Here is a 25,077-nt window from a genome sequence, read left to right as displayed (position 1 = left end):
ACCCCCCAGCTCCTCAACACTGTCTACCCCCCAGCTCCTCAACACTGTCTACCCCCAGCTCCTCAACACTGTCTACCCCAACCAGCGGCTGGTTAGGGGGATGATGCTGGCTGACCACAGCTGAGTAGACTAGCGGCTGGTTAGGGGATGATGCTGGCTGACCACAGCTGAGTAGACTAGCGGCTGGTTAGGGGATGATGCTGGCTGACCACAGCTGAGTAGACTAGCGGCTGGTTAGGGGATGATGCTGGCTGACCACAGCTGAGTAGACCAGCGGCTGCTTAGGGGATGATGCTGGCTGACCACAGATGAGTAGACCAGCGGCTGCTTAGGGGATGATGCTGGCTGACCACAGCTGAGTAGACTAGCGGCTGGTTAGGGGATGATGCTGGCTGACCACAGCTGAGTAGACTAGCGGCTGGTTAGGGGATGATGCTGGCTGACCACAGCTGAGTAGACTAGCGGCTGGTTAGGGGATGATGCTGGCTGACCACAGCTGAGTAGACGAGCGGCTGGTTAGGGGATGATGCTGGCTGACCACAGCTGAGTAGACTAGCGGCTGGTTAAGGGATGATGCTGGCTGACCACAGCTGAGTAGACTAGCGGCTGCTTAGGGGATGATGCTGGCTGACCACAGCTGAGTAGACTAGCGGCTGGTTAGGGGATGATGCTGGCTGACCACAGCTGAGTAGACTAGCGGCTGGTTAGGGGATGATGCTGGCTGACCACAGCTGAGTAGACTAGCGGCTGGTTAGGGGATGATGCTGGCTGACCACAGCTGAGTAGACTAGCGGCTGGTTAGGGGATGATGCTGGCTGACCACAGCTGAGTAGACTAGCGGCTGGTTAGGGGATGATGCTGGCTGACCACAGCTGAGTAGACTAGCGGCTGGTTAGGGGATGATGCTGGCTGACCACAGCTGAGTAGACTAGCGGCTGGTTAGGGGATGATGCTGGCTGACCACAGCTGAGTAGACTAGCGGCTGGTTAGGGGATGATGCTGGCTGACCACAGCTGAGTAGACTAGCGGCTGGTTAGGGGATGATGCTGGCTGACCACAGCTGAGTAGACAAGCGGCTGGTTAGGGGATGATGCTGGCTGACCACAGCTGAGTAGACTAGCGGCTGGTTAGGGGATGATGCTGGCTGACCACAGCTGAGTAGACTAGCGGCTGGTTAGGGGATGATGCTGGCTGACCACAGCTGAGTAGACTAGCGGCTGGTTAGGGGATGATGCTGGCTGACCACAGCTGAGTAGACTAGCGGCTGGTTAGGGGATGATGCTGGCTGACCACAACTGAGTAGACCAGCGGCTGGTTAGGGGATGATGCTGGCTGACCACAGCTGAGTAGACTAGCGGCTGGTTAGGGGATGATGCTGGCTGACCACAGCTGAGTAGACCAGCGGCTGGTTAGGGGATGATGCTGGCTGACCACAGCTGAGTAGACCAGCGGCTGGTTAGGGGATGATGCTGGCTGACCACAGCTGAGTAGACTAGCGGCTGGTTAGGGGATGATGCTGGCTGACCACAGCTGAGTAGACTAGTGGCTGGTTAGGGGATGATGCTGGCTGACCACAGCTGAGTAGACTAGTGGCTGGTTAGGGGATGATGCTGGCTGACCACAGCTGAGTAGACTAGCGGCTGGTTAGGGGATGATGCTGGCTGACCACAGCTGAGTAGACTAGCGGCTGGTTAGGGGATGATGCTGGCTGACCACAGCTGAGTAGACAAGCGGCTGGTTAGGGGATGATGCTGGCTGACCACAGCTGAGTAGACTAGCGGCTGGTTAGGGGATGATGCTGGCTGACCACAGCTGAGTAGACCAGCGGCTGGTTAGGGGATGATGCTGGCTGACCACAGCTGAGTAGACTAGCGGCTGGTTAGGGGATGATGCTGGCTGACCACAGCTGAGTAGACTAGCGGCTGGTTAGGGGATGATGCTGGCTGACCACAGCTGAGTAGACTAGTGGCTGGTTAGGGGATGATGCTGGCTGACCACAGCTGAGTAGACTAGTGGCTGGTTAGGGGATGATGCTGGCTGACCACAGCTGAGTAGACTAGAGGCTGGTTAGGGGATGATGCTGGCTGACCACAGCTGAGTAGACTAGCGGCTGGTTAGGGGATGATGCTGGCTGACCACAGCTGAGTAGACTAGCGGCTGGTTAGGGGATGATGCTGGCTGACCACAGCTGAGTAGACAAGCGGCTGGTTAGGGGATGATGCTGGCTGACCACAGCTGAGTAGACTAGCGGCTGGTTAGGGGATGATGCTGGCTGACCACAGCTGAGTAGACTAGCGGCTGGTTAGGGGATGATGCTGGCTGACCACAGCTGAGTAGACTAGCGGCTGGTTAGGGGATGATGCTGGCTGACCACAGCTGAGTAGACTAGCGGCTGGTTAGGGGATGATGCTGGCTGACCACAGCTGAGTAGACTAGCGGCTGGTTAGGGGATGATGCTGGCTGACCACAGCTGAGTAGACTAGCGGCTGGATAGGGGATGATGCTGGCTGACCACAGCTGAGTAGACTAGCGGCTGGTTAGGGGATGATGCTGGCTGACCACAGCTGAGTAGACTAGCGGCTGGTTAGGGGATGATGCTGGCTGACCACAGCTGAGTAGACTAGCGGCTGGTTAGGGGATGATGCTGGCTGACCACAGCTGAGTAGACTAGCGGCTGGTTAATGGGATGATGCTGGCTGACCACAGCTGAGTAGACTAGCGGCTGGTTAGGGGATGATGCTGGCTGACCACAGCTGAGTAGACTAGCGGCTGGTTAGGGGATGATGCTGGCTGACCACAGCTGAGTAGACTAGCGGCTGGTTAGGGGATGATGCTGGCTGACCACAGCTGAGTAGACTAGCGGCTGGTTAGGGGATGATGCTGGCTGACCACAGCTGAGTAGACTAGCGGCTGGTTAGGGGATGATGCTGGCTGACCACAGCTGAGTAGACTAGCGGCTGGTTAGGGGATGATGCTGGCTGACCACAGCTGAGTAGACTAGCGGCTGGTTAGGGGATGATGCTGGCTGACCACAGCTGAGTAGACTAGCGGCTGGTTAGGGGATGATGCTGGCTGACCACAGCTGAGTAGACTAGCGGCTGGTTAGGGGATGATGCTGGCTGACCACAGCTGAGTAGACTAGCGGCTGGTTAGGGGATGATGCTGGCTGACCACAGCTGAGTAGACTAGCGGCTGGTTAGGGGATGATGCTGGCTGACCACAGCTGAGTAGACTAGCGGCTGGTTAGGGGATGATGCTGGCTGACCACAGCTGAGTAGACTAGCGGCTGGTTAGGGGATGATGCTGGCTGACCACAGCTGAGTAGACTAGCGGCTGGTTAGGGGATGATGCTGGCTGACCACAGCTGAGTAGACTAGCGGCTGGTTAGGGGATGATGCTGGCTGACCACAGCTGAGTAGACTAGCGGCTGGTTAGGGGATGATGCTGGCTGACCACAGCTGAGTAGACTAGCGGCTGGTTAGGGGATGATGCTGGCTGACCACAGCTGAGTAGACTAGCGGCTGGTTAGGGGATGATGCTGGCTGACCACAGCTGAGTAGACTAGCGGCTGGTTAGGGGATGATGCTGGCTGACCACAGCTGAGTAGACTAGCGGCTGGTTAGGGGATGATGCTGGCTGACCACAGCTGAGTAGACTAGCGGCTGGTTAGGGGATGATGCTGGCTGACCACAGCTGAGTAGACTAGCGGCTGGTTAGGGGATGATGCTGGCTGACCACAGCTGAGTAGACTAGCGGCTGGTTAGGGGATGATGCTGGCTGACCACAGCTGAGTAGACTAGCGGCTGGTTAGGGGATGATGCTGGCTGACCACAGCTGAGTAGACTAGCGGCTGGTTAGGGGATGATGCTGGCTGACCACAGCTGAGTAGACTAGCGGCTGGTTAGGGGATGATGCTGGCTGACCACAGCTGAGTAGACAAGCGGCTGGTTAGGGGATGATGCTGGCTGACCACAGCTGAGTAGACTAGCGGCTGGTTAGGGGATGATGCTGGCTGACCACAGCTGAGTAGACTAGCGGCTGGTTAGGGGATGATGCTGGCTGACCACAGCTGAGTAGACTAGCGGCTGGTTAGGGGATGATGCTGGCTGACCACAGCTGAGTAGACTAGCGGCTGGTTAGGGGATGATGCTGGCTGACCACAGCTGAGTAGACTAGCGGCTGGTTAGGGGATGATGCTGGCTGACCACAGCTGAGTAGACTAGAGGCTGGTTAGGGGATGATGCTGTCTGACCACAGCTGAGTAGACTAGTGGCTGGATAGGGGATGATGCTGGCTGACCACAGCTGAGTAGACTAGCGGCTGGTTAGGGGATGATGCTGGCTGACCACAGCTGAGTAGACTAGCGGCTGGTTAGGGGATGATGCTGGCTGACCACAGCTGAGTAGACTAGCGGCTGGTTAGGGGATGATGCTGGCTGACCACAGCTGAGTAGACTAGCGGCTGGTTAGGGGATGATGCTGGCTGACCACAGCTGAGTAGACTAGCGGCTGGTTAGGGGATGATGCTGGCTGACCACAGCTGAGTAGACTAGCGGCTGGTTAGGGGATGATGCTGGCTGACCACAGCTGAGTAGACTAGCGGCTGGTTAGGGGATGATGCTGGCTGACCACAGCTGAGTAGACTAGCGGCTGGTTAGGGGATGATGCTGGCTGACCACAGCTGAGTAGACTAGCGGCTGGTTAGGGGATGATGCTGGCTGACCACAGCTGAGTAGACTAGCGGCTGGTTAGGGGATGATGCTGGCTGACCACAGCTGAGTAGACTAGCGGCTGGTTAGGGGATGATGCTGGCTGACCACAGCTGAGTAGACTAGCGGCTGGTTAGGGGATGATGCTGGCTGACCACAGCTGAGTAGACTAGCGGCTGGTTAGGGGATGATGCTGGCTGACCACAGCTGAGTAGACTAGCGGCTGGTTAGGGGATGATGCTGGCTGACCACAGCTGAGTAGACTAGCGGCTGGTTAGGGGATGATGCTGGCTGACCACAGCTGAGTAGACTAGCGGCTGGTTAGGGGATGATGCTGGCTGACCACAGCTGAGTAGACTAGCGGCTGGTTAGGGGATGATGCTGGCTGACCACAGCTGAGTAGACTAGCGGCTGGTTAGGGGATGATGCTGGCTGACCACAGCTGAGTAGACTAGCGGCTGGTTAGGGGATGATGCTGGCTGACCACAGCTGAGTAGACTAGCGGCTGGTTGGTTAGGGGATGATGCTGGCTGACCACAGCTGAGTAGACTAGCGGCTGGTTAGGGGATGATGCTGGCTGACCACAGCTGAGTAGACTAGCGGCTGGTTAGGGGATGATGCTGGCTGACCACAGCTGAGTAGACTAGCGGCTGGTTAGGGGATGATGCTGGCTGACCACAGCTGAGTAGACTAGCGGCTGGTTAGGGGATGATGCTGGCTGACCACAGCTGAGTAGACTAGCGGCTGGTTAGGGGATGATGCTGGCTGACCACAGCTGAGTAGACTAGCGGCTGGTTAGGGGATGATGCTGGCTGACCACAGCTGAGTAGACTAGCGGCTGGTTAGGGGATGATGCTGGCTGACCACAGCTGAGTAGACTAGCGGCTGGTTAGGGGATGATGCTGGCTGACCACAGCTGAGTAGACTAGCGGCTGGTTAGGGGATGATGCTGGCTGACCACAGCTGAGTAGACTAGCAGCGGCTGGTTAGGGGATGATGCTGGCTGACCACAGCTGAGTAGACTGGCTGAGCGGCTGGTTAGGGGATGATGCTGGCTGACCACAGCTGAGTAGACTAGCGGCTGGTTAGGGGATGATGCTGGCTGACCACAGCTGAGTAGACTAGCGGCTGGTTAGGGGATGATGCTGGCTGACCACAGCTGAGTAGACTAGCGGCTGGTTAGGGGATGATGCTGGCTGACCACAGCTGAGTAGACTAGCGGCTGGTTAGGGGATGATGCTGGCTGACCACAGCTGAGTAGACTAGCGGCTGGTTAGGGGATGATGCTGGCTGACCACAGCTGAGTAGACTAGCGGCTGGTTAGGGGATGATGCTGGCTGACCACAGCTGAGTAGACTAGCGGCTGGTTAGGGGATGATGCTGGCTGACCACAGCTGAGTAGACTAGCGGCTGGTTAGGGGATGATGCTGGCTGACCACAGCTGAGTAGACTAGCGGCTGGTTAGGGGATGATGCTGGCTGACCACAGCTGAGTAGACTAGCGGCTGGTTAGGGGATGATGCTGGCTGACCACAGCTGAGTAGACTAGCGGCTGGTTAGGGGATGATGCTGGCTGACCACAGCTGAGTAGACTAGCGGCTGGTTAGGGGATGATGCTGGCTGACCACAGCTGAGTAGACTAGCGGCTGGTTAGGGGATGATGCTGGCTGACCACAGCTGAGTAGACTAGCGGCTGGTTAGGGGATGATGCTGGCTGACCACAGCTGAGTAGACTAGCGGCTGGTTAGGGGATGATGCTGGCTGACCACAGCTGAGTAGACTAGCGGCTGGTTAGGGGATGATGCTGGCTGACCACAGCTGAGTAGACTAGCGGCTGGTTAGGGGATGATGCTGGCTGACCACAGCTGAGTAGACTAGCGGCTGGTTAGGGGATGATGCTGGCTGACCACAGCTGAGTAGACTAGCGGCTGGTTAGGGGATGATGCTGGCTGACTGACCACAGCTGAGTAGACTAGCGGCTGGTTAGGGGATGATGCTGGCTGACCACAGCTGAGTAGACTAGCGGCTGGTTAGGGGATGATGCTGGCTGACCACAGCTGAGTAGACTAGCGGCTGGTTAGGGGATGATGCTGGCTGACCACAGCTGAGTAGACTAGCGGCTGGTTAGGGGATGATGCTGGCTGACCACAGCTGAGTAGACTAGCGGCTGGTTAGGGGATGATGCTGGCTGACCACAGCTGAGTAGACTAGCGGCTGGTTAGGGGATGATGCTGGCTGACCACAGCTGAGTAGACTAGCGGCTGGTTAGGGGATGATGCTGGCTGACCACAGCTGAGTAGACTAGCGGCTGGTTAGGGGATGATGCTGGCTGACCACAGCTGAGTAGACTAGCGGCTGGTTAGGGGATGATGCTGGCTGACCACAGCTGAGTAGACTAGCGGCTGGTTAGGGGATGATGCTGGCTGACCACAGCTGAGTAGACTAGCGGCTGGTTAGGGGATGATGCTGGCTGACCACAGCTGAGTAGACTAGCGGCTGGTTAGGGGATGATGCTGGCTGACCACAGCTGAGTAGACTAGCGGCTGGTTAGGGGATGATGCTGGCTGACCACAGCTGAGTAGACTAGCGGCTGGTTAGGGGATGATGCTGGCTGACCACAGCTGAGTAGACTAGCGGCTGGTTAGGGGATGATGCTGGCTGACCACAGCTGAGTAGACTAGCGGCTGGTTAGGGGATGATGCTGGGCTGACCACAGCTGAGTAGACTAGCGGCTGGTTAGGGGATGATGCTGGCTGACCACAGCTGAGTAGACTAGCGGCTGGTTAGGGGATGATGCTGGCTGACCACAGCTGAGTAGACTAGCGGCTGGTTAGGGGATGATGCTGGCTGACCACAGCTGAGTAGACTAGCGGCTGGTTAGGGGATGATGCTGGCTGACCACAGCTGAGTAGACTAGCGGCTGGTTAGGGGATGATGCTGGCTGACCACAGCTGAGTAGACTAGCGGCTGGTTAGGGGATGATGCTGGCTGACCACAGCTGAGTAGACTAGCGGCTGGTTAGGGGATGATGCTGGCTGACCACAGCTGAGTAGACTAGCGGCTGGTTAGGGGATGATGCTGGCTGACCACAGCTGAGTAGACTAGTGGCTGGATAGGGGATGATGCTGGCTGACCACAGCTGAGTAGACTAGCGGCTGGTTAGGGGATGATGCTGGCTGACCACAGCTGAGTAGACTAGCGGCTGGTTAGGGGATGATGCTGGCTGACCACAGCTGAGTAGACTAGCGGCTGGTTAGGGGATGATGCTGGCTGACCACAGCTGAGTAGACTAGCGGCTGGTTAGGGGATGATGCTGGCTGACCACAGCTGAGTAGCTGACCACAGCTGAGTAGACTAGCGGCTGGTTAGGGGATGATGCTGGCTGACCACAGCTGAGTAGACTAGAGGCTGGTTAGGGGATGATGCTGTCTGACCACAGCTGAGTAGACTAGTGGCTGGATAGGGGATGATGCTGGCTGACCACAGCTGAGTAGACTAGCGGCTGGTTAGGGGATGATGCTGGCTGACCACAGCTGAGTAGACTAGCGGCTGGTTAGGGGATGATGCTGGCTGACCACAGCTGAGTAGACAAGCGGCTGGTTAGGGGATGATGCTGGCTGACCACAGCTGAGTAGACTACCGGCTGGTTAGGGAATGATGCTGGCTGACCACAGCTGAGTAGACCAGCGGCTGGTTAGGGGATGATGCTGGCTGACCACAGCTGAGTAGACTAGCGGCTGGTTAGGGGATGATGCTGGCTGACCACAGCTGAGTAGACTAGTGGCTGGTTAGGGGATGATGCTGGCTGACCACAGCTGAGTAGACTAGTGGCTGGTTAGGGGATGATGCTGGCTGACCACAGCTGAGTAGACTAGTGGCTGGTTAGGGGATGATGCTGGCTGACCACAGCTGAGTAGACTAGTGGCTGGTTAGGGGATGATGCTGGCTGACCACAGCTGAGTAGACTAGCGGCTGGTTAGGGGATGATGCTGGCTGACCACAGCTGAGTAGACTAGCGGCTGGTTAGGGGATGATGCTGGCTGACCACAGCTGAGTAGACAAGCGGCTGGTTAGGGGATGATGCTGGCTGACCACAGCTGAGTAGACTAGAGGCTGGTTAGGGGATGATGCTGTCTGACCACAGCTGAGTAGACTAGTGGCTGGATAGGGGATGATGCTGGCTGACCACAGCTGAGTAGACTAGCGGCTGGTTAGGGGATGATGCTGGCTGACCACAGCTGAGTAGACTAGCGGCTGGTTAGGGGATGATGCTGGCTGACCACAGCTGAGTAGACAAGCGGCTGGTTAGGGGATGATGCTGGCTGACCACAGCTGAGTAGACTACCGGCTGGTTAGGGAATGATGCTGGCTGACCACAGCTGAGTAGACCAGCGGCTGGTTAGGGGATGATGCTGGCTGACCACAGCTGAGTAGACTAGCGGCTGGTTAGGGGATGATGCTGGCTGACCACAGCTGAGTAGACTAGTGGCTGGTTAGGGGATGATGCTGGCTGACCACAGCTGAGTAGACTAGTGGCTGGTTAGGGGATGATGCTGGCTGACCACAGCTGAGTAGACTAGTGGCTGGTTAGGGGATGATGCTGGCTGACCACAGCTGAGTAGACTAGTGGCTGGTTAGGGGATGATGCTGGCTGACCACAGCTGAGTAGACTAGCGGCTGGTTAGGGGATGATGCTGGCTGACCACAGCTGAGTAGACTAGCGGCTGGTTAGGGGATGATGCTGGCTGACCACAGCTGAGTAGACAAGCGGCTGGTTAGGGGATGATGCTGGCTGACCACAGCTGAGTAGACTAGCGGCTGGTTAGGGGATGATGCTGGCTGACCACAGCTGAGTAGACTAGCGGCTAGTTAGGGGATGATGCTGGCTGACCACAGCTGAGTAGACTAGCGGCTGGTTAGGGGATGATGCTGGCTGACCACAGCTGAGTAGACTAGCGGCTGGTTAGGGGATGATGCTGGCTGACCACAGCTGAGTAGACTAGAGGCTGGTTAGGGGATGATGCTGTCTGACCACAGCTGAGTAGACTAGTGGCTGGATAGGGGATGATGCTGGCTGACCACAGCTGAGTAGACTAGCGGCTGGTTAGGGGATGATGCTGGCTGACCACAGCTGAGTAGACTAGCGGCTGGTTAGGGGATGATGCTGGCTGACCACAGCTGAGTAGACTAGCGGCTGGTTAGGGGATGATGCTGGCTGACCACAGCTGAGTAGACTAGCGGCTAGTTAGGGGATGATGCTGGCTGACCACAGCTGAGTAGACTAGCGGCTGGTTAGGGGATGATGCTGGCTGACCACAGATGAGTAGACTAGCGGCTGGTTAGGGGATGATGCTGGCTGACCACAGCTGAGTAGACTAGCGGCTGGTTAGGGGATGATGCTGGCTGACCACAGCTGAGTAGACTAGCGGCTGGTTAGGGGATGATGCTGGCTGACCACAGCTGAGTAGACTAGCGGCTGGTTAGGGGATGATGCTGGCTGACCACAGCTGAGTAGACCAGCGGCTGGTTAGGGGATGATGCTGGCTGACCACAGCTGAGTAGACTAGCGGCTGGTTAGGGGATGATGCTGGCTGACCACAGCTGAGTAGACTAGCGGCTGCTTAGGGGATGATGCTGGCTGACCACAGCTGAGTAGACTAGCGGCTGGTTAGGGGATGATGCTGGCTGACCACAGCTGAGTAGACTAGCGGCTGGTTAGGGGATGATGCTGGCTGACCAAAGCTGAGTAGACTAGCGGCTGGTTAGGGGATGATGCTGGCTGACCACAGCTGAGTAGACTAGCGGCTGGTTAGGGGATGATGCTGGCTGACCACAGCTGAGTAGACTAGCGGCTGGTTAGGGGATGATGCTGGCTGGCCACAGCTGAGTAGACTAGCGGCTGGTTAGGGGATGATGCTGGCTGACCACAGCTGAGTAGACTAGCGGCTGGTTAGGGGATGATGCTGGCTGACCACAGCTGAGTAGACTAGCGGCTGGTTAAGGGATGATGCTGGCTGACCACAGCTGAGTAGACTAGCGGCTGCTTAGGGGATGATGCTGGCTGACCACAGCTGAGTAGACTAGCGGCTGGTTAGGGGATGATGCTGGCTGACCACAGCTGAGTAGACTAGCGGCTGGTTAGGGGATGATGCTGGTTGACCACAGCTGAGTAGACTAGCGGCTGGTTAGGGGATGATTCTGGCTGACCACAGCTGAGTAGACTAGCGGCTGGTTAGGGGATGATGCTGGCTGACCACAGCTGAGTAGACTAGCGGCTGGTTAGGGGATGATGCTGGCTGACCACAGCTGAGTAGACCAGCGGCTGGTTAGGGGATGATGCTGGCTGACCACAGCTCACCGAAGGCGACGATAAGTCAGGACAATACATCACCTCACTCAACCAGTTAGTAACCGTGGATCTCAGCTCACCGAAGGGGACGATGATTGGACAGGTGATGCTGTATGTCATGACCACAGTGAAGACACACATCATCCAGGCATAGGCCGCCCCGAACTGGAACTCATACGCCTGGTGCTGAAGAACACAGAAATAGAGTTATAGAACTGGAACTCATACGCCTGGTGCTGAAGAACACAGAAATAGAGTTCTAGAACTGGAACTCATACATTTGGTGCTGTAAAGTATAGAAATAAAATATTAGAACGGCAACTCATTCGCATAGTGCTGCAGAACGTAGAGATATAATTATAGAATTAGAAAACTTGATGCAGAGACACACACATTAACAGGAGGATATTATCATATGTCCTTAGGGAAGCCTCAGTTCAACAAAAGCATAGCTTGTCATGGTTGGGGTTCATTCCATTTCAATTTAGGAAGTAAATTGAAATTCCAATTTCCTCATTGCTCTCCTTATTGGAGGCTTGACTCCGCCCCCAAATCTGTACATTTATTCTCATTGTGAGAGCGGTCAGTCGACTATCTTGTCACTTTGATATAACTATGTGCAGCCCAGATGCTATGTAGTTTATTATGAGATGTAGTTAATTATGAGATGTAGTTTATTATGTGACTGAGGTCTTCCTGGCCACCAGGTGGCGCTCCTCTACTCACCCTCTTGACGTTGCGTCTCTCGGCAGCAGAGCGAGCCAGACACAGCCGGGTCATATACATGAGCAGACCAGGGATCCTCAGCAGATCCATGGCGTTACCGATGAACGCCGACGCGATGACATAGTTCACAAAGAACGCCCCGTTGTCAGGCAGGAACACACACCTGGTGGGGGATGGGGGGGGACAGGAAATTACATCACAATAATAACATACCTTTTTCACACTATTGTGTCAACCAGAACCATCCTACGCTGGATTGGATATGTTCTGTTCTAGGCACATGACCATTTCCAGCATGTTTGTGAAACGATGTGGGACGTGTCGCCAGGCCAGTCCAGTACCGGTTGGAACAATAGTGCAAAAGGGGAGTATTAAAGACTAACTTCCTCCTAGAGGACTAAACTAAAACCCAAAGAACAGACAGATCCATAAAGACACAATATGATGATAGAATATGGATTCTGATTGTCAGGTGTCAATGATCTCCTCTAGCACAAACAAGGCTAAGATAAGAAATACAATGTTAGATTATGAGGGATGAGGGGGGCGAAGACAGGAAATGACATCACAACAACAATATTACTCACTGAATCTCAGACCCTAGGCACTTGTGAGACAATTGAATAGGTGTGGTAACTCATTCTAACCCTGTTGGCTAGGTGTGGCAACTCATTCTAATGACTAACCCCCACCGCCAGGCTCTAACCCCCACCGCCAGGCTCCAACCCCCACCGCCAGGCTCCAACCCCCACCGCCAGGCTCTAACCCCCACCGCCAGGCTCCAACCCCCACCGCCAGGCTCTAACCCCCACCGCCAGGCTCCAACCCCCATCGCCAGGCTCCAACCCCCATCACCAGGCTCTAACCCCCACCGCCAGGCTCCAACCCCCATCGCCAGGCTCCAACCCCCACCGCCAGGCTCCAACCCCCACCGCCAGGCTCCAACCCCCACCGCCAGGCTCCAACCCCCACCGCCAGGCTCCAACCCCCACCGCCAGGCTCTAACCCCCACCGCCAGGCTCCAACCCCCACCGCCAGGCTCCAACCCCCACCGCCGGGCTCTAACCCCCACCGCCAGGCTCCAACCCCCACCGCCAGGCTCTAACCCCCACCGCCAGGCTCCAACCCCCATCGCCAGGCTCCAACCCCCATCGCCAGGCTCCAACCCCCATCACCAGGCTCTAACCCCCACCGCCAGGCTCCAACCCCCACCGCCAGGCTCTAACCCCCACCGCCAGGCTCCAACCCCCACCGCCAGGCTCTAACCCCCACCGCCAGGCTCCAACCCCCATCACCAGGCTCCAACCCCCATCGCCAGGCTCCAACCCCCACCGCCAGGCTCTAACCCCCACCGCCAGGCTCCAACCCCCACCACCAGGCTCCAACCCCCACCGCCAGGCTCCAACCCCCACCGCCAGGCTCCAACCCCCACCGCCGGGCTCTAACCCCCACCGCCAGGCTCCAACCCCCACCGCCAGGCTCTAACCCCCACCGCCAGGCTCCAACCCCCACCACCAGGCTCCAACCCCCACCACCAGGCTCCAACCCCATGAAATTTAGATCTGGACCTTAAAGTCAGTTTCACTCTTCCCCTATAATCTGGTCTGATTTAGACCTGGGACACCAGGTTGACTGATTTAGACCAGGGACACCAGGCGGTCTGATTTAGACCCGGGACACCAGGTGGTCTGATTTAGACCTGGGACACCAGGTGGTCTGATTTAGACCTGGGATTTAGACCCGGGACACCAGGTGGTCTGATTTAGACCTGGGACACCAGGCGGTCTGATTTAGACCCGGGACACCAGGTGGTCTGATTTAGACCTGGGACACCAGGTGGTCTGATTTAGACCTGGGATTTAGACCCGGGACACCAGGTGGTCTGATTTAGACCTGGGACACCAGGCGGTGTGATTTAGACCTGGGACACCAGGTGGTCTGATTTAGACCCGGGACACCAGGTGGTCTGATTTAGACCTGGGATTTAGACCTGGGACACCAGGTGGCTTCTTCCTAAAAGACTAAGTTAAACAAAGACCAGCTGGTTCCATTAGGGACACATCAGAGTAGATGGTGTTCTGATTATAGACAGGTCGAAGATAGATAACTGTTACAAACACCACTAAGATAAGACTGACAGCTTTAGATTACGAGCCAGAACGTGGCCCGACGAGTCAGGACGTAGCCCGACGAGCCAGGACGTGGCCCGACGAGCCAGGACGTGGCCCGACGAGCCAGAACGTAGCCCGACGAGCCAGGACGTGGCCCGACGAGCCAGAACGTAGCCCGACGAGCCAGAACGTTGGACAGCAGAGACCACAGTGCACAAGGTAAAGGCTCAAAGCTCCCTAGATGGCGGGAACCTAGGAACCTAGGAACCTAGGAATCTAGGAAGAAACATAGAGAGGAACTAGAAACTGCTACTTACTCAAACCTCACGGCAGCGTCAGCCAGGAAGCGCTTGTCAAACAGCCATCGGAAGAAAACGTCCAGACTGGAAGGAAGAAGGAAACAGTTCAGTTGTCAGAGGAATTGGAGTATAATGATCATATTAGAGTCCATGGGACCATAAAGGGACAGACTCTAAACACTCAAAAAAATGGGACATGATGTGAATCTGCTTGGCACTCAGCATTAAGGAGGTGGATTGTGGGTAAGGCCCTGTGATAGACCAGTGCCCTGTCCAGGGGGTGTCCTGGTACATCAAGCCGTCTCACTACAGAAACAGGAGATAGACTAGTGTCCTGTCTAGGGGGTGTCCTGGTACATCAAGCCGTCTCACTACAGAAACAGGAGATAGGCTCCTTGCCCTATGGGCTATGCCTGGCTCATACACGGCTTCTTATAGGATTGAAAGTTCCATTGAAAGAACATTTTGGTTCATGGATAGGCCAGGATCTGTGTTCGGGAAACTGTCCCAAAACGTTGTAGCAACGCCAGGATAGTGGGTTCGATTCCCGGGACCACATCTCTGTCAAATGTATGCCTACTTTTATATATATATATATATATATTTGTTTACTCCATGTGTAACTCTGTGTTGTTGTTTGTCTCGAACTGCTTTGCTTAATCTTGGCCAGGTCGCAGCTGTAAATGAGAACTTGTTCTCAACTTGCCTACCTGGTTAAATAAAGGTGTTCTCAACTAGCCTACCTGGTTAAATAAAGGTGTTCTCAACTAGCCTACCTGGTTAAATAAAGGTGTTCTCAACTAGCCTACCTGGTTAAATAAAGGTGTTCTCAACTAGCCTACCTGGTTAAATAAAGGTGTTCTCAACTAGCCTACCTGGTTAAATAAAGGTGTTCTCAACTAGCCTACCTGGTTAAATAAAGGTGTTCTCAACTAGCCTACCTGGTTAAATAAAGGTGTTCTCAACTAGCCTACCTGGTTAAATAAAGGTGTTCTCAACTAGCCTACCTGGTTAAATAAAGGTGTTCTCAACTAGCCTACCTGGTTAAATAAAGGTGTTCTCAACTAGCCTACCTGGTTAAATAAAGGTGTTCTCAACTAGCCTACCTGGTTAAATAAAGGTGTTCTCAACTAGCCTACCTGGTTAAATAAAGGTGTTCTCAACTAGCCTACCTGGTTAAATAAAGGTGTTCTCAACTAGCCTACCTGGTTAAATAAAGGTGTTCTCAACTAGCCTACCTGGTTAAATAAAGGTGTTCTCAACTAGCCTACCTGGTTAAATAAAGGTGTTCTCAACTAGCCTACCTGGTTAAATAAAGGTGTTCTCAACTAGCCTACCTGGTTAAATAAAGGTGTTCTCAACTAGCCTACCTGGTTAAATAAAGGTGTTCTCAACTAGCCTACCTGGTTAAATAAAGGTGTTCTCAACTAGCCTACCTGGTTAAATAAAGGTGTTCTCAACTAGCCTACCTGGTTAAATAAAGGTGTTCTCAACTAGCCTACCTGGTTAAATAAAGGTGTTCTCAACTAGCCTACCTGGTTAAATAAAGGTGTTCTCAACTAGCCTACCTGGTTAAATAAAGGTGTTCTCAACTAGCCTACCTGGTTAAATAAAGGTGTTCTCAACTAGCCTACCTGGTTAAATAAAGGTGTTCTCAACTAGCCTACCTGGTTAAATAAAGGTGTTCTCAACTAGCCTACCTGGTTAAATAAAGGTGTTCTCAACTAGCCTACCTGGTTAAATAAAGGTGTTCTCAACTAGCCTACCTGGTTAAATAAAGGTGTTCTCAACTAGCCTACCTGGTTAAATAAAGATGTTCTCAACTAGCCTACCTGGTTAAATAAAGGTGTTCTCAACTAGCCTACCTGGTTAAATAAAGGTGTTCTCAACTAGCCTACCTGGTTAAATAAAGGTGTTCTCAACTAGCCTACCTGGTTAAATAAAGGTGTTCTCAACTGGCCTACCTGGTTAAATAAAGGTGTTCTCAACTAGCCTACCTGGTTAAATAAAGGTGTTCTCAACTAGCCTACCTGGTTAAATAAAAGGTGAAATAAAAAATAAAAAAATGTTATTAATAATTTTAAAAAATACATGTAGTACCTGCTGAGTCCTAGAGAGGGCAGCAGTAAGACCATAAAGATGAGGAAGGTGTAACATTTATGCATGGTGGTCCTGTTCTCTCCAGACCTATTAGAATACAAGTCAAAACAATCAACATTACATACAAACAGCTCTCTGTGTGGCTCTACCAGGTAAGACAGGTCCCAGATCAGTTTGTGCTGGTTTGCCAAATTCCTACATACTGGACCATAGGAGTTGGAAAGACAGCACCAACCAGATCTGGGACCAGGCTAACTAGGTGGCAACAGAGAATACTTAGTTAATGATATAATGTAGCTCTTCATTCATTATATATACACAGCACACAAACATCCACTGATGTCCACTCCAATACTGTACACACAGGAAAACCTCTCCCGATGTCCACTCCAATACTGTACACACACAAACATCCACTGATGTCCACTCCAATACTGTACACACAGGAAACAGTGCGAGTGTCTTTAGGAGAGTTGTACCAGGTCCAGTGTTTGTGTGTGTCGCCAGGCAACAGCAGGGTGCATGTGACCTTGTCTAGTGCAGTAGTGTCTAGGAAGAGGTAAGTTGCAACAACGCCCGCTTACCACGTGCTTACATACTCTCGCTTACAGCTCGCTGCCGCCGGCTAGCCCTTTGTGGTGCATTGGGGAGCAGCTTCATGCAGTTTCCGCTTGTCGGTACAAAGCCTCCCGCGGTGCCTCCTCGCGACGTTAACGGGTTGTCTTGAAACTCCAGACTAACCCGGCAGGGGATCTCGGGGCTGCGGTGTGCCTCAGAGATGCATCTGTACAAGCCCACCTCTGTGTGGACACGCCCTGGCAGCCATCAACCACTGCCTTGTGGGTTAGTCTGGTACGACTAAAAGTTAGGGGAGCACACCCTGAGAGAAAAGCAGCGTGCTGGCGGCGAGCGGCGGGCGGATGCCAACAGACTGGAGGTCCGGCAGCCTCCTGCAGCTGTGGAAGATACTGGTCCTCCTGGGTTTCCCCCCCCCAGGAGGAGTGCACCCTCAAGCAGCACTTTAAATAACTTCCTTTGCGCCGCCGGTATCCTCTTCTGACCTCGGTGAGAAGGTGAGAAGCCATCAAACCGGAAACCGGACCAAAGCCTGGCGGCGTTGGGGTGTCTGGTGACGGGGGCAGGAGTAAATGCACCGGGAGTCCTTAAAATCAGACCCCCTGCATGCCAGCGACGCAGGGTTATTATGGGTCGCCAGCAGTTGGGAGTTGGCAGCTGCTCTCGGCAGACCCCTGTGTGACTGAGCAGCCCTATTAAGGAGCCACACTGCTCACCCCAGCTGGAGAGAGGCCTAGAAATTGCACTCTCACTAGATAGGCTGCTACAACACACCTATCGGGAGTTCCACTCAGCGGTTGAAAAAAATGCGAAATAAAATAATTCCCCTGAAACTGGCGACACGGAACATCAGAACTCTTCTGGACACTGACGTTAATAAACGATAGACCCCAATCGGAGAACAGCTTTGATTGGTGCATAACTAAGGCGCTACAATATTGACCTTGCTGCCCTGAGTGAGACCAGGTTCCTGGGTGAAGGTTCCCTGAAGGATGGAGGAGAAGGTTACACTTTCTTCTGGAAAGGTTACCCTCTGGGTGGACAACATCAGCACGGTGTGGGACTGGCAATTAAGAGCTTCCTTTTACCCAGCCTCACCCAAACACCTGTCGGTATAAGTGAAAGATTTATGTCTCTCCGTATCCCCCAAGATGCGTTATGCTACTCTTCTCAGTGCATACGCACCAACGTTACCATCTGAAAATGAGGCGAAGGACTGCTTCTACCAGTCACTAGATAAGGCCCTTCACCGTATCGCCTGGAATGACAAGATCTTTCTGCTGCGTGACTTCAACGCTAGGGTGGGACAGAACAACCGGATATGGAGTGGAGTTCTGGGTAGGCATGGTGTTGTCCAGCTCAATGAGAACGGCACGAGACTGCTAACACCTTGTTCCAGCAGAACAACAAATATGAAACATCATGGATGCAACCCACGTTCCAAACACCGGCACCTGATCGACTACATGTGACACTAATAACGTCCTGCTGACACATGACATGAGGAATGCTGGCTAAATTCCAGGTGAGAATACGTCCCCCCCCCGCAGAAGTCCAGTAAGAGCTGACTGCACTGTACCCTGCTTGAGAAAGCTGCAGTAAGGGATGAGTTCCGTCTCTCTCTCGCTGAAAGGCTGAGGGAGAATGAGCCTCTTCTGAGCTCAGAGAATCCCATGGACCCAGAAGTGGGCATCTATCAGCTCAGAGAATCCCATGGACCCAGAAGTGGGCATCTATCAGCTCAGAGAATCCCATGGACCCAGAAGTGGGCATCTATCAGCTCAGAGGATTCCATGGACCCAGGAGTGGGCATCTATCAGCTCAGTGCTCTCAGGCAGAAGCCCTCTCCATTAGCTACAGGAGGTAGGAAACATCAGGATTGGTTCGATGAGCACTCAAACACCATCACAACCTTACTGGACAATATGCACAAAGCAGAAAGGGCTACCCTCCGCCAGCAATGGTGTACATCACGCAAGAAAGTGCAAACAGCCTTGCATGCCCTGCAGAACGAATGGTGGATGAATAAGGCACAGGAAATCAAAATGTATGCTGACAAAAAAAATTCTACAAACTCAGCTAAAGCTATCTATGGCCCTAGAAATCACTCCATCACTCCATCACTCCCCTGAAAACAGCTGATGGTCTGACTCTCTTGATCCACCAAAACCAGATCCCGATGAGGTGGGCTGACCCACCAAACCCAGAACCTGATGAGGTGGGCTGACCATCCATTCAAGACCTCAACCATTCGCCAAACTTCCAAGAGGTGTTATTAGCTATCCGTTCCCTCAAGAACAACAAGGCTCGTGGCGCTGACAGCATCCCGGCAGAGCTACTGAAGAAGGGAGGTTCCTGCTGACAGCATCCTGAGCAGAGCTACTGAAGAAGGGAGGTTACTGCTGACAGCATCCTGAGCAGAGCTACTGAAGAAGGGAGGTTACTGCTGACAGCATCCTGGCAGAGCTACTGAAGAAGGGAGGTTACTGCTGACAGCATCATGAGCAGAGCTACTGAAGAAGGGGGGTTACTGTTGACAGCATCCTGAGCAGAGCTACTGAAGAAGGGAGGTTACTGCTGAAAAACATCAGGACCTTTTCATGGCCTTCCACACTGTGAGCAGGGAACTGCTATGGGGCATTCTACTCAAATTGGTCTGTCCAGCAAATGTGTCAACATCCTTTGCCAGTTCCATGATGGGATGATGGCTCGGGTGGCCATAGGAGGGCAAGCGTCTATGCCCTTTGTAGTAAGCATCGATGTGAGGCAGGGGTGTATGTTGGCACCTGTCCTCTTCATCATCTTCCTCCTATGTGTCACCCAGCATCTCCACAAAGAGTTTGAGGACAGCAGCAGTGTTGTGGTGGAGTTCAGGCTGGATGGAAACCTATTCAACATCAGGAGGCTCCAAGCAACCACCAAGGTTTTGACGGAGCGGGTTCTTGAGCTGCAGTATGTTGATGACTGTGCTCTTGTGGCCCACACTCCGGAAGACCTTCAGTCCGTCCTTGTAGCGTCTGTGAGGGTCTATAGCAGGATGGGACTGTCAATCAACACCACTAAGACAGAGGTGGTCTTCCAATGGAGATCCAGCCCTCCACCCACCATTGCTTGTCTTCACCATTGAACACAATGGTTCACTGGCAATAGTCTCGTCATTCAAACATCTGGGTAGCATCCTCTCGGAAGATCGCAGCATCGACCTCGAAATTCAAAACAGGATCAAGCAATCATCAGCTGCCTTCTGGAAACTCAGACACAGGGTCTTCCAAAACAGGGATATCCGCCTCCTACAACAAAGTCGCCGTCTATCAAGCCATTGGCATCGCCACACTGGTTTACAGCTGGGAAGCCTGGGTCACTTTACAGCCGTGACGCCTGGGCCATTTTACAACCGTGAAGCCTAGAGGTCACTTTACAGCCGTGACGCCTGGGTCACTTTACAGCAGTGAAGCCTAGAGGTAAGAGTATGGAGTATGGAGGCCATGGTCACCCAGCACCAACTGTAAGAGTATAGAGTATGGAGGCCATGGTCACCCAACACCAACGGTAAGAGTATAGAGGCCATGGTCACCCAGCACCAACGGTAAGAGTATAGAGGCCATGGTCACCCAGCCCCAACGGTAAGAGTATAGAGGCCATGGTCACCCAGCACCAACTGTAAGAGTATGGAGGCCATGGTCACCCAACACCAACTGTAAGAGTATGGAGGCCATGGTCACCCAACACCAACTGTAAGAGTATAGAGGCCATGGTCACCCAGCACCAACTGTAAGAGTATAGAGGCCATGGTCAACCAACACCAACTGTAAGAGTATGGAGGCCATGGTCACCCAACACCCACTGTAAGAGTATAGAGGCCATGGTCACCCAGCACCAACTGTAAGAGTATAGAGGCCATGGTCACCCAGCACCAACTGTAAGAGTATAGAGGCCATGGTCCCCCAGCACCAACTATAAGAGTATGGAGGCCATGGTCCCCCAGCACCAACTATAAGAGTATGGAGGCCATGGTCCCCCAGCACCAACTGTAAGAGTATAGAGGCCATGGTCACCCAGCCCCAACGGTAAGAGTATAGAGGCCATGGTCACCCAGCACCAACTGTAAAAGTATGGAGGCCATGGTCACCCAACACCAACTGTAAGAGTATAGAGGCCATGGTCACCCAGCACCAACTGTAAGAGTATGGAGGCCATGGTCACCCAACACCAACTGTAAGAGTATAGAGGCCATGGTCACCCAGCACCAACTGTAAGAGAATGGAGGCCTTGGTCACCCAGCACCAACTGTAAGAGTATAGAGTATGGAGGCCATGGTCACCCAGCACCAACTGTAAGAGTATGGAGTATGGACCGTGTCCAGTGTGTGTATGAGTGAGAGAGAATGGTACCGTGTCCAGTGTGTGTATGAGTGAGAGAGAATGGTACCGTGTCCAGTGTGTGTGTGAGTGAGAGAGAATGGTACCGTGTCCAGTGTGTGTATGAGTGAGAGAGAATGGTACCGTGTCCAGTGTGTGTGTGAGTCAGAGAGAATGGTACCGTGTCCAGTGTGTGTGTGAGTCCGTGTCCAGTGTGTGTATGAGTGAGATGGTACCGTGTCCAGTGTGTGTGTGAGTGAGAGAGAATGGTACCGTGTCCAGTGTGTGTATGAGTGAGAGAGAATGGTACCGTGTCCAGTGTGTGTGTGAGTGAGAGAGAATGGTACCGTGTCCAGTGTGTGTATGAGTGAGAGAGAATGGTACCGTGTCCAGTGTGTGTATGAGTGAGAGAGAATGGTACCGTGTCCAGTGTGTGTGTGAGTGAGAGAGAATGGTACCGTGTCCAGTGTGTGTGTGAGTGAGAGAGAATGGTACCGTGTCCAGTGTGTGTGTGAGTGAGAGAGAGTGGTACCGTGTCCAGTGTGTGTGTGAGTGAGAGAGAGTGGTACCGTGTCCAGTGGGCCTCGAAGAAGGCAGAGTAGTACACGATGGTGGGTAGCAGGGCGGAGAAGGCCCACAGCAGCAGGGTGGGGAAGAACTGGGTCACAATGGGGTTCTGGAGGAGGAGAGGAAGAGAACGAGGAGGGGAAGGAGAGGGAGAGAGGGAGGAGGGGAAGGAGAGGGAGAGAGGGAGGAAGGGAAGGAGAGGAAGAGAGGGAGGAGGGGAAGGAGAGGAAGAGAGGGAGGAGGGGAAGGATAGGAAGAGAGGGAGGAGGGGAAGGAGAGGTGGAGGATGAGGGAGAGAGGTAGAGGATGAGGGAGAGAGGTAGAGGATGGGGAGAGTGGTAGAGGATGAGGGAGAGAGGTAGAGGATGAGGGAGAGAGGTAGAGAGGAGAGGTAGAGGATGAGGGAGAGAGGTAGAGAGGGAGAGAGGTAGAGGATGAGGAAGAAAGGGAGGAGAGGTAGAGGATGAGGAAGAAAGGGAGGAGAGGTAGAGGATGAGGAAGAAAGGTAGAGGATGAGGAAGAAAGGTAGAGGATGAGGAAGAAAGGTAGAGGATGAGGAAGAAAGGTAGAGGATGAGGAAGAAAGGTAGAGGATGAGGAAGAAAGGTAGAGGATGAGGAAGAAAGGTAGAGGATGAGGAAGAGAGGTAGAGAGGTGGAGGATGAGGGAAAGTGGTGGAGGATGAGGAAGAGAGGAAGGAGAGGAAGAGGGAGGAGAGGTACAGGATGAAGAAGAAAGGGAGGAGAGGTAGAGGATGAGGAAGAAAGGGAGGAGAGGTAGATGATGAGGAAGAAAGGTAGAGGATGAGGAAGAAAGGTAGAGGATGAGGAAGAAAGGTAGAGGATGAGGAAGAAAGGTAGAGGATGAGGAAGAAAGGTAGAGGATGAGGGAAAGTGGTGGAGGATGAGGAAGAGAGGTAGAGAGGAAGGAGAGGAAGAGGGAGGAGAGGTACAGGATGAAGAAAGGGAGGAGAGGTAGAGGATGAGGAAGAAAGGGAGGAGAGGTAGAGGATGAGGAAGAGTGGTAGAGGACGAGGAACAGAGGTAGAGGATGGAGGGGGGGAATATTGCAGATGAAGGTTAACAGTTAAGGTTAGTTATAGTACACAGACTAATGCCCCTTTTTCCACTGTCGTGTCAACCAAACCATACTCTGCTGGCTCCTGTCCAGCTCAGTTACAGCACGGTGGGTGTGTAACCAGTCCGGTGGAGGCTTGATTCAGTCGTGTGAAAAGGGTCAAACTGATCTGCATCCCAAATGGCACTTTTTTCCCTTATATAGTGCACTAAATAGGGAATAGGTTGCACTAAATAGGGAATAGGGTGGCCTAAATAGGGAATAGGGTGCACCAAATAGGGAATAGGGTGCACCAAATAGGGAATAGGGTGCACCAAATAGGAAATAGGGTGCACCGAATAAGAAATAGGGTGCACCAAATAGGGAATAGGGTGCACCAAATAGGGAATAGGGTGCACCAAATAGGGAATAGGGTGCACCAAACAGGGAATAGGGTGCACTAAATAGGGAATAGGGTGCACTAAATAGGGAATAGGGTGCACTAAATAGGGAATAGGGTGCACCAAAATAGGGAATAGGGTGCACTAAATAGGGAATAGGGTGCTGTTTGGGACACATCCTGACATTCAACCTCTTGAGCTTCAGAAAGAGAGGCCAAAGGTGACTCACGTTGAGGTACTCGACAGGCTTGGTGACGTTGAACTTGTCCATGGTGGAGATGATGATGGCGGGGGTTGTGAGGAAGAAGAGGAGGAGGAAGAGGATACAGTTGATGATGAAGCATCTCAGCCACCAGGGGAACCCTCCTACTGACAGATGCTCCCTGGGAGAAACCAGGAGAGGACAGGTCAATCAATCAATCAATCACCAGGGGAACCCAGATGCTCCTTGGGAGAAACCAGGAGAGGACAGGTCAATATATCAATCAATCAATAACCAGGGGAACCCAGATGCTCCCTGGGAGAAACCAGGAGAGGAGAGGTCAATCTATCAATATAGAACACAACATTATCGTCCTATACAGGGTTCATACACATTTTCACAGATTGAAACGTTTTTAAAAATCCATTACTTCTCCATGACTTTTAACCAAATTTCCATGACCAACAATAGTCTGCGTCTCTATATACATACGGAGTCCTCTGTAATTATTGGGACAGTGACACATTTGTGTTGTTTTGTCTCTGCACTCCAGCACTTTGGATTGGAAAATACAATGACTATGAGGTTAAAGTGCAGACTGTCAGCTTTAATTGTAAGGTATTTTCATCCATCCAGAAATTACACCACTTTTTGTACCTAGTCCCCCCCCCCCCCATTTTAGAGGACCAAAAGTATCACTGATATGTGTATTAAAGTATATAGAAGTTTAGTGTCTGGTCCCATATTCCTAGCACCCAATCACTACATCAAACTTGTGACTCTACAAAGTTGTTGGATGCATTTGCTGTTTGTTTTGGTTGTTTCAGATACTTTCTTGACTCCCCCACCCAAAAAAAGGTAAATAATGTATTGTGTCATTTTGGAGTCACTTTTATTGACTCTAAACACTTCTACATTAATGTGGATACTACCATGATTACGGATAATCCTGAATGAAGAGGAGCGGCAGGATGGAGTGGTCTGAGGAACAATGATTGATTGGTGCCCTTCACAAAGTAGAATATCTGTTAGACAACCGTATAAAACACACGTGTGTCAAGCTGCTGGGTGTGCAGGCTTTTGATCCAGCCCTACTCCAACATATCAGAGACAGTTTATCAAGGTTAGAGGGGGACTGGAGTAAAAGCCTGTACACCCATTACCTCTCCTGGGGGGGGGGGGGGGGGGGGGGGGGGGTTGACAACCCATTATCTCTCCTGGGGGGTGGTTGACTGTTGGTAAAATTATGATTAAATGACTGAACAAATAATTTTAAATGGAACTGTAATTAAGTAAACTTACACTCTGTTTTATTATATCTGATTAACAATATGAGTTCATAAAACGGGATTGTTTGACACAGACAAGGAGTAATTAAAGTTAATGAACACCATTCCAACTAGGAAGAAAGAAGTGGACTGTGTAAACAGATAAGGTCAATAACCTATGGTTGAACCGACGAAACTGAGCCCTGGGGTGTTTAAGATAAGACAGTGAGTGCATTCCTAGGTTTTCTGTTAATTAGAACTGTCAGCTCAGTGGTGATCGATAATGTTGAGGGGTCAAAAGTTACCTGGGAGTGTGTTAGTAAGTTAGAATGAACTTTTCACCTCACTTTGTCCCAGT

General features: G+C 52.8%; 1 protein-coding gene across 7 annotated transcripts in view; it reads right to left on the bottom strand.

Annotated features, from left to right (window-relative positions):
- LOC139367882 (CSC1-like protein 2) overlaps positions 1-25,077 on the bottom strand; it is a 96,410-nt gene that overhangs the window by 13,403 nt on the left and 57,930 nt on the right. For all 7 annotated transcript variants that reach the window (XM_071106235.1, XM_071106238.1, XM_071106234.1 and 4 more), the window contains 6 exons: positions 23,479-23,632; positions 21,796-21,902; positions 16,293-16,379; positions 14,211-14,276; positions 11,783-11,945; positions 11,137-11,242 (listed from right to left, as the gene is read on the bottom strand). In XM_071106235.1, coding sequence (XP_070962336.1) covers positions 11,137-11,242; positions 11,783-11,945; positions 14,211-14,276; positions 16,293-16,379; positions 21,796-21,902; positions 23,479-23,632 — 683 coding nt within the window. The remainder of the gene's footprint in view (positions 1-11,136; positions 11,243-11,782; positions 11,946-14,210; positions 14,277-16,292; positions 16,380-21,795; positions 21,903-23,478; positions 23,633-25,077) is intronic.

This window comes from Oncorhynchus clarkii, chromosome 16 (genome assembly GCF_045791955.1).
Source record: "Oncorhynchus clarkii lewisi isolate Uvic-CL-2024 chromosome 16, UVic_Ocla_1.0, whole genome shotgun sequence".
NCBI classification, from domain to species: domain Eukaryota; kingdom Metazoa; phylum Chordata; class Actinopteri; order Salmoniformes; family Salmonidae; genus Oncorhynchus; species Oncorhynchus clarkii.
Note: the sequence above shows the minus strand (reverse complement) of the source record. Positions and strands in the feature narration are given on the sequence as shown.